General features: G+C 37.2%; 1 protein-coding gene across 2 annotated transcripts in view; it reads left to right on the forward strand.

Moving 5' to 3' along the window:
• SUGT1 (SGT1 homolog, MIS12 kinetochore complex assembly cochaperone) overlaps window positions 1-13,827 on the forward strand; it is a 67,293-nt gene extending 53,466 nt beyond the window's left edge. For both annotated transcript variants that reach the window (XM_059684779.1, XM_059684780.1), the window contains exon 13: window positions 6,309-13,827. In XM_059684779.1, the coding sequence (XP_059540762.1) occupies window positions 6,309-6,410 (102 nt within the window). In that variant the 3' untranslated portion in view covers window positions 6,411-13,827. The remainder of the gene's footprint in view (window positions 1-6,308) is intronic.
• Window positions 13,828-13,964: the final 137 nt, after the last annotated feature.

Below are 13,964 nucleotides of genomic sequence, written 5' to 3' on the forward strand. Positions count from 1 at the left end.
ACTGCCAATCTTAGTTTCAGTTAACTGCCAATCATAGTTGGCAGTTAATTTGCATATAGCTCTGTTTAGCCAATGAAAAGGGTATCGTCGTACGCCAATTACCATTTTTCTCTTTTATTAGTGTTGATTAGTGTTGATGATTGATTTCTATTGTTGAACCAGCCTTGCAACCCTGGAATAAACCCCACTTTGTCATAGTGTAGAATTCTTGTTATATATTGCTCAATTCTATTTTCAAATACTTTATTAAGAATTTTTGTCTGTATTCATGAGGGAATTGGTCTGTAGTAGTCTCTTTTTTTTTTTTTTGTACTTTGTCTGGTTTTGGTGTCAGGGTAATACTAACTTTATAAGAGGATTGGGAAGTGCTTTATCTCCTACTTTAATTTGGAAGAGCTTGGGCAGAATTGGGGTTCATTATTCTTTAAACATCTTTAAACCAGTGAAATCGTCTGAGCCTGTTCATTTCTTTTGAGGGGATTTAAAATTGTTATTTTAGCCCAGCCAGTGTGGTTCAGTGGTTGTGCATTGACCCATGAACCAGGAGGTCACGGCTCTTTTCTCTGCCAGGGCACATGCCCGGGTTGCAGGCTCAGTCCCCAGTAGGGGGCATGCAAGAGGCAGCCAATCAATGATTCTCTCTCATCATTGATGTTTCATCCCTCTCTCCCTCTCCCTTCCTTTCTCTGAAATCAATAAAAACATTTTTTAAAAAATTACGATTTTAAATATCCTAATAGCATATAGGACTATTCAAATTATCTGTTTCATATTGAGTGACTTGTGGTAGGTTGTGTTTTTGAGGAATTGGTCTATTTTGTGTAAGTTTTTACTATTGGTAGTATTCCCTTGTTACCCTTTTGATGTCTGCAGGATCTCTGTGGTGATATTCTATTTCATTCCTATAATGGTAATTTGTGTCCTTTCTCTCTCTCTCTCTCTCTCTCTCTCTCTCTCTCTCTCTCTCTCCCCCTCCCTCCCTCCCTCTCCCCCTTTATCAGTCTTGCTAGAAGTTTGTCAACTTTGTTGATTTTATTTTTCAAAGAATCAGCTCTTTGTTGATGTTTAAAAACTTGTTTGCTATTTTTTTCTAAATTTTATTAATTTCTATTCTTTGTTATTTTCTTCCTCCTGCTTGCTTTGGGTTTATTTTGCCCCTACCCCCATTTTTCCCCTGGGTTCTTCATATGTGAGCTTAGATTGTTGGTTTGACTCTTTTTTCTCTTTTCTGTTTGTTGTGTGGGTTTATATAATAAACTCTAGAGGCCCGGTGCATGAATCTGTGCATGGGTGGGGTCCAGCTGGCACATCCTGATTGGGGCTGATCAGGCTGGGCCAGCGGGGGGTGGGGGGGGTGGGAGGATGTAGGAGGTTGGCTGGCCAGCCCTGCCCCCGATCGGGGGAGGGGGCTGGAGGTGGTTGGCCAGCTAGCCCCGCCCCCTGGTCAAACTCCAGTGGAACTCCCGGTGGGGAGGTCAATTTGCATATTAGCCTTTTATTATATAGGATTTCTAAGCAGGGTTTGAGCTGACACCCACATTTTTTGATTGTTATATTTTCATTTTGATTCAGTTCACGATGTATTTTGCTTTCAGTTGAGACTTGTGTCATAGATTGTTTAGAGGTATGTTTTTTAGTTTCCATTGATTGGAGAATTTCCTGTTGTCTTTCTATTACTGATTTCTAATTATTTCATTGTGGCGTGAGAATGTGTGCCATATGAATTACATACTTTTAAATTTGTTGATGTTTGTTTTATTGCCCAGGATTTGGTCTATCTTAACTAAACTTCCACTTGAAAAGAATGTATTCTGTTGTAATTGAGTGTAGTGTTCTATAAATATCAATTAGATTCTTTTGGTTGTTATTTTTGTTGAATTCCTCTATATCATTGCTGATTTTGTCTTTTTTAAAAATTTATTTTATTGATTAAAGTATTACAAATAGTAATACATATGTTTCCTTTTTTTCCCCCATTGACCTTCCCCCAGCCTCCCCTATCCCCTGGCACATTCTCCCCCCCCCCCTCGTGTCTTGTGTCAATTGGTTATGCTTACATGCATTCATACAAGTCCTTTGGTTGATCTCTCCCCCTTACCCCCACTCTCCCCTACCTTCCCTCTGAGGTTTGAGCATCCGATCGATGCTTCTCTGTCTCTGGATCTGTTTTTGTTCATCCCTTTATGTTGTTTATTATATTCCACAAATGAGTGAGATCATGTGATATTTATCTTACTCGGACTGACTTATTTTGCTTAGCATAATGTTCTCCAGTTCCATCCATGCTGTTGCAAATGGTTAGAGTTCTTTCTTTTTTACAGCAGCGTAGTATGCCATTGTGTAGATGTACTACAGTTTTTTAATCCACTCATCTGCTGAGCACTTAGGCTGTTTCCAAATCTTGGCTATTGTAAATTGTACTGCTATGAACATAGGGGTGCATATATCCTTTCTGATTGGTGTTTCTGATTTCTTGGGATATATTCCTAGAAGTGGGATCACTGGGTTAAATCGGAGTTCTATTTTTAGTTTGAGGAAACTCCATACTGTTTTCCACAGTGGCTGCACCAGTCTGCATTCCCTTCAGCAGTGCACGAGGGTTCCTTTTTCTCCACATCCTCACCAGCACTTGTAATTTGTTGATTGGTTGATGACAGCCATTCTGACAGGTGTGAGATGGTACCTCATTGTCGTTTTGATTTGCATCACTCAGATGATTAGTGACTTTGAGCATGTTTTCATATGTCTCTTGGCCTTCCTTATGTCCTTTTTCAAAAAGTATCTATTTAGCCCTAACTGGTTTGGCTCAGTGGATAGAGCGTCAGCCTGAGGACTGAAGGGTCCCAGGTTCGATTCTGGTCAAGGGCATGTATCTTGGTTGCGGGCACATGCCCAGTGGGGAGTGTGCAGGAGGCAGCTGATCGATGTTTCTAACTCTCTATCCCTCTCCCTTCCTCTCTGTAGAAAAACCAATAAAATATATTTTTTTTAAAAAAGTATCTATTTAGGTCCGTTGCCCATTTTTTGATTAGGTTGTTTATCTTTCTTTTGTTAAGTTGTATGAGTTCCCTGTAAATGTTGGACATTAAACCCTTATCAGAGATAACATTGGCAAATATGTTCTCCCATGCAGTGGGCTTTCTTGTTGCTTTGTTGATGGTTTCTTTTGCTTTGCAGAGCTTTTTATTTTGATGTAGTCCCATTTCTTTATTTTCTCTTTAGTTTCCATTGCCCTAGGACAGTGGTCGGCAAACTCATTAGTCAACAGAGACAAATATCAACAGTAGAACAATTGAAATTTCTTTTGAGAGCCAAATTTTTTAAACTTGGCTCTGTTTCGTTGCTACTTTATAACTGTAATTTGCTACTGTTATGAATCATAATGTAAATATCTGATATGCAGGATGTATTTTCATTGTTACAAATTGAATATAATTAAAGCATAGTGATTAATCACAAAAATAATATGTAATTATATATGTGTTTTCCGATGGTCTTAGGCGACCCCTGTGAAAGGGTTGTTCGACCCCCAAAGGGGTCGTGACCCACAGGTTGAGAACCGCTGTGTTAGAGTCTTCTTATATTTGTTTTCCTCCCTCCCTCCTTCCCAGGTTCTTAGTTGTACTTAATGGGAACAATAGGAAAGAGCACATTTACTCCATGTCCCCAAGAAGAAGTCAGTCTCAGTTTGACTTTCAAGAGCATGCCAGACAAGCAGTGTGTGAAATTTCTAAGATAGATTACAGGAGCTACGCCCATTTTCATACAGAAACTTTGCTAATTGTAGTGAACCATGTACATCCATTAAACAAGCCATCTGTTTGGCAGCATTGCCCTGGAACATACTTAGGGTTGCTTCTTTCCTTGTGGGAATACAAAAGAAACAAAATAGGGTCTATCATGTATGATCTTCCAGCCTAGTTGGGACAAAAAGACCATCATTTACAACAAGCATGTCAAACTCAAAGGCTAACACGGGCCAAATTAGCAAGGTTTAAGTTTATGTGGGCTGCAAAAAAACAAAAACTTCAATTTTCATAGAAACGTAGGTTTATTTTGATAGAGACATGCTGAAAACAAAGGCTGAAATAAAAGAGTAATCATTAACATAAAATGATAAAACATTTTAATAAAAATTAATATTTTTTCTTGAACATTAACTTACCAGACACTGGATGACTGCACAAGTTAATAAGCATAACGCAAATAAACCTATTTTTCTTGTTCTCTGAAGAGAAATATTTCCTGTTGCTCACACCAAACAAGTCAGTCCGAGACTAATGGCGTGGCAGTTGGCTGCTAAAATATTTGCTGCTAGTATTTTTGGAGAAACGGTGCACCTGTGCGTAAGGCACGTAAGGGAAATGAATGCAACATGATTATAGTAATCAGTCATTAGCGAATGTTGTAGCTTGTTATTAATAACTAGAGGCCTGGTGCACAAAAATTTGTGCACTGGGGGGGGGGGGTGGTCCCTCAGCCCAGCCTGTGCCCTCTCACAGTCTGGGACCCCTTGAGGGATGTCCATCTGCTGGCTTTGGCCTGCTCCCCAGGGGATCGGGCCTAAACTGGCAGTCAGACATCCCTCTGGCAGCCCGGGAGCCCTCAGGGGATGTCCACTTGCCAGCGGGGAGCAGGCCTAAGCTGCAGTCGGACATCCTTAGTGCTGCTGAGGAGGCAGGAGAGGCTCCCGCCACCACTGCTGTGCTGGCAGCCATCAGCCTGGCTTGTGGCTAAGCAGAGCTCCCCCTGTAGGAGTGCACCGACCACCAGGGGGCAGCTCCTGCATTGAGCGTCTACCCCCGGTGGTCAGTGTGTGTCATAGTGACCAGTCATTCCCAGTCATTCTGCTGTTAGGGTCAATTTGCATATTGCCCTTTTATTATATAGGATTATTTTAATTATTGTATATTGTAATTATTTACAATAACAGGATATTGTAAAAATTAAGTCACGCAATTTTTATTAAAACGTTTCTTACATACTGTTATATTGGCTGGGCTACAAAAATATTCGTTGTGGGCCTCATGCAGCCCACAGGCCACAAGTTTGACATGCTTGATGTACAATATAACCAGAGGAAAATGCTAAATTGTACTACAATCCATAAGAAGAGAGGGTAAATAAATATCAATGAATATGATCATATTATAAACTAAATATGCTTCCTTCAGTCCTCTTAAGAGTAGTTTATTATGTAGACTTGCCCAGTTTTATTCAGTATTTTATTTGAAGCCTACTAGGTGCCAGGCCCTTGTGCTTAGGTCTAGAATATAAGTATTACTAAAATATACTCCTTGTTTTTTAGGAGCTTTAGTTGGAGCCAAGGGTGGGAAACAGATATAAGAAGGCAGACACTTAAAGTTATAGCAGTGCAGTGTGATACATGTTTTATTTTTGGTAATTATGCTCATACAGAAGACAAATTTTCCAAGTGTAGAGTTCTGATAAGGGTCAAAGAAGGCAATAGAGATGTGGTGACATGATGTGTTTGGAGCATAACTAAAAACAGATAAAGAACTGGGATGAAAAAGAGCATCCCATGTAAAGGGAGCTTGGCAGAGAGTGTGGGGCAGCAGCTACAGTGAGGTTTCAGTGTAATAGTAGGGTATGTAACTTCACACATTTGTCAGTAACACAGCTGATCAATTTTAAATGTTTAGATTTTAATAATTCATACTGTTCTTTGTTGTGATCCAAGTAAATGAATTTGTATTGCATTAGATAACAAATGTGCAGAAAAAATTTTAAGGTATTTATGAGTGTGCAAGGGTTAATGGGTAGTATATTCAGTAGATGCTAAATAGATAACCAGTTCTTTACTGAAACACTGTATACCTGTGTGTGCACCTTCATTTTAAAAATTTTTTTCAGCACATGCATATATTTGGTACAGAGAGAGCATTAAGAAAGGGCTCTTAAAGTTTTGTCCAACTATTGTAGAAAGAGTTTATTTTGCCTGGTCTTTACTGTCCTTGCAAAAGAAATTGCATCATCATTTTGTATGGGAGCCAATTTTATTTTCATCTGATGGTAGTTTTTCCACATATAGCTCTATGCTGATTAGGAAAGGGAGACATGGTGCTTTATATGTGAACATGATGCTCCTACCTACGTACTCTAGACTTTTCAGATTTTACAGAACATGGTAACTTCTCTGGAAAGCTTAAGATTAAATCAAAATATTGTCTTGAGTTTTTATTGAGCCAAATATTGCTAATATTTGGGACTCTATATTCAAAGATTTTTAGAAGAAATATTTTGATTATATGGTCTAAGAATTAATCTATTTTTATTTCTTATTGCAGATGGAGTCTGGTGGTACAGTTTTGAGTACCAACTGGTCTGATGTAGGTAAAAGAAAAGTTGAAATCAATCCTCCTGATGATATGGAATGGAAAAAGTACTAAATAAATTAATTTGCTATTACTGTATTGCATATATTCACCTAATGCCCATTGTGTATTATTAATATTGCATTCTTGAATTTTGAACACTGAGTATCTTTTTCAAAGATTATACCTCTTTACCTCTCTGTGCTTTAGAAATTATTTTCCTTCAAGTGTTCAAAGAGTCTAATGAAGAATATAGGTCATATTTTATCACTCTATCCTTGAGGATTTTAGACATGCTGAGATGGAGTGAGGTATCATTTGCTACTAGATAGATTAGTTCTATCTAGTTGTGGGAATGGAGAAATTGTCCATTGGGTATCTTGGGTTATTGCCTTATTTTTGATGCAGTGTTCTGTTAATAATTTATCAGACTTGGCAACTTTGGGTGAGCATAGACTTTTCAACTTCAGTGTTATATTGTTTGCTTTAAAACTGCTTTTGAATTGAATTGTAAATACAGTTTTTTCTGTGAAGAAGTTTGGCTTATTTACCTTTTTCTTAAGTTTTTAATGAGAAATTATTTATCACAGGGAATTCCCATTTGGTTCTTTTTATGAGAAGTCTTTGTAATTGCACTGGGATTTTGATCCTTATCTTCCAAATTCCTGTATAAAACACAGACACCTGAGTTTAATTAACATGCTGCAAATTTAACTGTACTGAAAGCCAATCTGTGAAGATGAGAACAGAGTGATTTAAGGAAGCCCAACTTCACTTCGTGCTGCTTTTGCCTTACCAGGATTCCTGAAATTATAGCACTGGTGGTTTAGTTTGGTTTTTGTAGGATTTATTTATTTTTTCTTTATTAGAAAACTTTTTCATATCCAGTGGTTACTTTGGTTTCAGCGGTTTAGGGTAGCTGCTAAGAGAGTAAATTAATATGTACCTATTTAGTATTATTTAGTAACATTTTATGATCAGGCACTACTCTGCCTTCATAGCTGAGGATAGGATAAACGGAAGGTAAATTTGCCATCATTTCAGCCTCTGAAAGAGTGAGAATTTAGCCTCTTCTAGTCATTTGATAATGAAGTTTAGGGTTGTTCATAAGGAAAATGGTGGAGTGATACCAGAGTATGCCCATCCTGTTGTTACAGCTATTTAAGCATCGGGGGAGAGGGGAATGTCAGAGTGTTCACTTGTCCTTTTTGCCCGTTTGGAGTACAGGTTACATTTCTTTGTTCTTGAACACTGAAGGTAAAGGTACAATTACGTTCTTGATTGTATGAATTTCTAAAATTTTCCCCTTAGGGAAACTATTAGTGAATTTTTCATTCTCTATGTTAAATTTTCTCAATACCATTAGCCCTAAGGGATCGGTAGGATATTGCTGCAGAGGTGATGTCAGGGAAGAATACAGCACTACACCAGAGATAAGAATCTTAGTTCTAGTAAGTCTCTGCCACCTAGTGGCTTTATAATCTTCAACAGGTTTAGCCTTTCTGTCTTAGTTTCTGTGTCTGTAAATAATCTATAGGTCTTAGAGTTATAAGTAGAAGCCCATGATTCTAAATACAGAAACATTTTTGCCAATTAAGAATAACTTTTTTTTCCCCTTAGGAATGACACTACTATAATAGAAATTTATTTTTTTGTTTTAAATTTAGTACTAGTTTTTCTTGTATTTTAAAGGATACATTATATATAGTTTGTTTATTGGCGAGGTTTTTTAAAATTTTAAAATATAGTCCGGTCGTCGTAGCTCAGTGGTTGAGTGTCGACCTATGAACCAGGAGGTCACGGTTCTATTCCCAGTTAGGGCACATGCCCAGGTTGTGGGCTCGATCCTCAGTGTGGGGCATGCAGGAGGCAGTCTGTCAATGATTCTCTCTCATCATTGATTTTTTTTTCTTTTCTATTTTTTTTTTTTATTGATTTCAGAAAGGAAGGAAGGGAAAGAGAGAGAGAGAAACATCAATGATGAGAGAGAATCATTGACTGGATATCTCCTGCACAGCCCCTACTGAGGATTGAGCCCACAACCCAGGAATGTGCCCTTGACTGGAATCGAACCCAAGACCCTTCAGTCTGCAGGCTGACGCTCTATGCCCTGAGCCAAACCAGCTAGGACTCATCATTGATGTTTCTACCTCTCGCTATCCTCCCTTCCTCTATGAAATAAAAATATATTTTAAAGATTTTTTAAAAAATTATAAAATATATCTGATCTAGATTTATTATAAAGAAGGGAATTTGAAGTAGTTTAGACCACTGTCCTAAAGTACTGCTTCTCTTTCCTCATACATAATGAAAATTTGTAAGCCTCCAGAAAGTTTAAACTTCATTTTGATTAAGAACCTTGTAACTTTATCCTTATTTTCTACTCTTAGCTTAGCTATCATTAATTGGTCTCACTTTCTTTCTAGACTCCCATTTCCAGTTCTCAATTTTTTTATCTCAGCATTCTTGGTTAATCTTTTGTTTCTTTGAAATGTACATTTTTTCACTTAGTATTTATTTTTAAGGTTCAATCCTGGAAGCCTTTTCTTTCTTTTTTCTTAATCTTAAATTCTTCATCTATTCTCCTGATTTCTGTCATCACCTATACCTTGATGATTTCCCAGAACTTTCCCTCTATCTTCAAAGAATGGGATAATCTACTTCTTTGAATTCTACTATCAAGGAATCTCTTAGTTGGCTATAACATAGGTTTGAAACATCAGGGTCCATTTCAATAATTCTGTCTTGTATCCTAACCCATTTGTAATTGGTTGCTAACTAATAAGTTCACTCATTAATATTGGCAATTACTGGTCATTTACAAAAAATAATCTGCTTTATCTTTATATGGAATGCAGAAAAAGGATGGCTTGCATTAACTACATTTTTTTTTTTTAACATTTTCATGTTTTAGATTTGTGATATTCACTAACTGCAGAACACTGAATTATTATGGTTGCTGTCTTCCTGACTTTGGGAGAGAATTTCTTAGTAGGCTACTAGGATAGGACAAGGAAGAAAAAAGTTGCACTGTCCCATATAAATTTTCTAGATAAATTTCAACAAACATTTAAAATGGGGATATGTTACTATTGTTATAAATAGTCAAATTTAATTTTAATTTAGTTCAATAATTGCATATTTGGTTATCCTTTCCCACATTATCTTTTTTTCTTCTCCAGTTATGTACATTATCACTTTATGCCATTGATCTCTGAGATACATCACTGACCCAGAGCAGTATTGCCTATTAACTTACTATCTGATCCTCCCAGTGCACTTTAATTCTATTGGGATCTTCCTAGTCCACATTAATGTGCATTTTTCTGACTGGTAGCTATTACTGACATTTCCAAAAATGTTAGAAAGTTTCTGGGTGGTATGTGTGCGTGTTTTGTTACAAGAGCTACTTTTCTTTGTAACCAGCCCTAAAGAAGTTTACCTCTATACTCATACCTGCTATTATAGTGCCATAGGAATATAGATTCTGGTTATCTCTGTCTCGGAGGAGCCAAGGAAAAAATAATAGTAAAAGCTAAAAGGACAAAATAATGGTTTCTGTGCCAGGGAGTCATGTGTAGTTTTATTTTTTTAATTGTTATTTTAAAAATAATTTTAGTTTTCAATTACAGTTGCTATACAATATTAGTTTCCAGTGTACATCATAGAGATTAGCCATTTATATAATTTATTTATCATCTCAATATATCTAGTACCCATCCAGTACCATAGTTACTAGAATATTATTGACTATATTCCCTATGGTGTACTCGACATCCTTGTGGCTGTTTTTATAACTAGCAGTTTGCACATCTTAATCTCCTCGTTTTTGGTTAGTCCACACCCGAGGATATTTTTTCCATTGATTTTTAGAGAGAGTGGAAGGGAGGGGGAAAGATAAAGAGAAATATTGATGTGAGAGAGACACATGGATCGTTTGCCTCCTGCACTGGGATCGAACCTGTGACCTTCAGTCCGCAGGCCGACGCTCACCACCTTGCTGAACCTGCCAGGACTCCTTCTTCCCCTTTTTAATAAGTGGGATCATCAACATTGATCTTGTTTCCTTTGTCTCCAACTATGCATATTCTGTTGTAAGATCAGTTTGTACACAGTAATCTCTATAACAAGAGATTTTATTTTGGAAATGACTGAGAACTTGTGGGCAAATTGGAGATACTGAATTACAGATGTTATTATTTGGAGTCATCCTTGTGATTTGCTTCTGAAATTATTTTAACTCTTAGCTTCTCTTCCTACCTCAGTGAACTTACCCCGCCTCCCCCAAACAGCTAAAATCATATGTATTGCTAACCCCTTAGAGCAATAACAGTGGTAGCTATTCTGTACTAGAACTTTTTATGTGCCAGGTGTCACTAAGTGCTTTATATACTCTACCTCATTTATGAAACCATTGTAAAGTAGTAGTAGCATGCTGTTAGTACATATTTTTAAAAATGAGGCTAAAGGTAAGTTGTTTGCCCAGATTCATTCCATCGATAAGTGAGGAGGAAGCTGGGATTTGAATCCTGGCCTGTCAGACTCTCGTGCCCATGCATTTAACAACTGTGACTCCCACTTCAGGCAAATGAGTTGGGTGTGGAATGATTTTTATTAATAAATCAACTTTTTTACAATGAAGCAGAGAATGTGCGGGTTGAATTGTTTAATTTTTCTTGTACATGGGGTGGAAAGGTATATTCTTAAAGTTCAGAATATTATCAGTTTCCTAAGTAGGAAAGCTTATTAAGAATATAAACCTTTTGCCTCTTACCTGAAGTAGTCCTGATTTGTGTTGAAAGTGCTATTTTTCTCAAACCCAGATAATTAAGAGAAAAAGGTACCATTATAACTCCTATAGGTGTAAGAAGACTGGCATGTTATGATGATCAACTTTTTTTTAAATGTGGGCACTCTCACACTAGTTTTTATTATACAAATAAAGGCTAAGATTGTTTTTTCTTAAATACATTTATTAGGTTTAGTGTATCACTGATTTTTTCAATAAATTTGGAATGATTCAGGTTTAGTTCCTTTGTTCCAATCATGTTAGCATTGTATATACACTGAGTGTCCAGATTATTATGACCACCTGACATTTGTAGGCAAATTAGCTATAATTTTGCGCAGAAGTTGCTATAGGGCCAGACCATTATAAACAGGGAAGCAGGTTGTTTACCATGATAGTAGAAGTGATTTTTTTCTAAAGATATGGGTAAACAATGCAATTTAACAGCCTTTGAATGTGGGATATATACTATTATGAGTGGCCAGATTATTATGATCACCCCATCAGTACTTCGTTGGGCCACCTTTTCCCTTCAATACTGCGGTGATTCTTCTTGGCATTGACTCCACGAGATGTTGAAAGGTGATGCGAGGAATCTGACACCATGCCTGATGAATAGCACTGTCCAGTTCTGTGAGATTTGATGGTTGTGGAACCAGCTGCCTGATGGCTCTTTCAACTTCATCCCACAAATGCTCGATTGGATTGAGATCTGGTGATTATGGGGGCCACCTAAGCAAGGTAAAGTCTCCCTCATGTTCTTGAAAGCACTCCTGCACAATAGGAGCTCCGTGGCATGGTGCATTGTCTTGTTGGAAGAAGCCATCTCCATTGGGATACGCCATCAACATGATAGGATGAACTTGATCAGCAACAATACTTAGGTATGTTGTGCTATTCAGACGTTGTTCCACACGAATTAAAGGGCCCAAATCATGCCAGGAAAACATGCCCCAAACCATAACACTGCCCCCACCAGCTTGAAGGGTTGTACTCATGCATGTGGGGTGCATGCTTTCATGCTGTTTCCTCTAAATTCTCACTCTGCCATCTGCATGATGCAACTGGAAACATGATTCATCAGACCACATGACTTTTTTCCAATGCTCGACTGTCCAATCCTTGTGTTCCTGTGCAAATTGGAGACGTTTTATCTTGGTAACTGCAGACAGCAAAGGTGTTTGAACAGGCCTTCGGCTTCCATATCCCATACGATGCAGTGTATGGCTAATTTGCTTACAAACGTCAGGTTGTCATAATAATCTGGCCACTCAATAATATATATCCCACATTCAAAGGCTGTTAAATCGCATTGTTTACCCATATCTTCAGAAAAAAATCACTTCTGTCGTGGTAAAGAACCTGCTTCCCTATTTATAATGGTCTGGCCCTCTAGCAACTTCTGCGCGAAATTATAGCTAATTTGCCTACAAATGTCAGGTGGTCATAATAATCTGGCCACTTAGTGTATATTCTGAATTTCATCATGTCCAGAATCTTCTAAATGTTACCATTGCTGTGCCTTCGAATTTGAATTTTTAATTCTTTGCATTGAGACTTTTCATACCAATCACATTGACTTTATTTTTTCTTACGATATAGGATTTCATTACACAAAAAGATGCTTTAAAAACAATACCATTTACCCAAAGGCAATTTTTTTTATATCAAAAAGGAGTTAGGAAAATAATCTTCAATGCCTATATATGGGCTTTAAAAAACCATACTCTACATGCAGCTAAATAGTAGTAAACTATTGCACATACTATATGCTTAATGCTGTGTTAAGTGCATGAAAAGGCAGTATTGCTTATTGGTTGCTTGAGATCAAATCCTGGCTACATTGTTTACCTAGCTGAGTGACAGTGGTCAGGTATTTGATGTCTGTGCCTCAGTTTTCTTATCTATAAAAATGGGCTGTTATGAGTTCTTTCAATCCAGAAGCTCTAAAAATCAGATTTGTGTGTATATATGACTCTGTGGTACAAAACCTGATGTGAACCCAGAACATGAGTAGTCATATTTTGTTGCAGAAACATAAATATGTTTAACTACAGAATGTTTGCACAGATCCTACTGAGGTGGTTACAAAATAGATGATATACCTATATTCTGAAAAACAAAATTCTGAATTCAGAAACACATGGCTCCAGGGTTTTGAAAGAATTATGTACTTGTCTATGTAAAGAGCAATGCTTCAAGTTACAGATAGCATCAGCTTATTGTATAAGCTTTTAGACTGAGAGGTTTAAATCCTATGGAAAGCCTTTCTGTTATATAAGTTGAGTCCTTCAAGATTCAGGATTCTGTATGAGGAAAGTATATCTGCTGGTTAAAATTTGTTAATATAGTTTAAAATTTTATGCTTTAAAAGCATAAGAGTTCATAGAAAAGTTTTTTGCTTTCTGTGAATATTTTAATTTACTTAAGCAGAACTTAAATATTAAAAGTATTTTCAGCAGTACCTTAAAAAGAATCACAAAGTGTTACTGGTGTCAGAAGATACACTTACGTAGGATGTTAAGGCACTTCCTTTCAGAAATTCTCTGATTTTAATTCAAATCTCAAAACAGTAATACTATTAGGGTTTATAAAAACAAGGTGCAAAAACACTCCCTTTAAAACCATGAATTCTGTCCTATTTCCATCAGTGTAGAGAAGCTGATAGATGTTTTTTGCAAGAGTTGAGTTCACCCCCCGCCCCCCCCAAAAAAACACACAACAAACCACAAACAGATAAGTATGTTCAGGCATCCTGTGGACTCAGTTTTGGGGTTCTCCCCCAATTACCACTTTTTGCTGATAATTTGTACTCTAAACATTGACCTTTTCTGTGACAA

This window comes from Myotis daubentonii, chromosome 2 (genome assembly GCF_963259705.1).
Source record: "Myotis daubentonii chromosome 2, mMyoDau2.1, whole genome shotgun sequence".
NCBI classification, from domain to species: Eukaryota; Metazoa; Chordata; class Mammalia; order Chiroptera; family Vespertilionidae; genus Myotis; species Myotis daubentonii.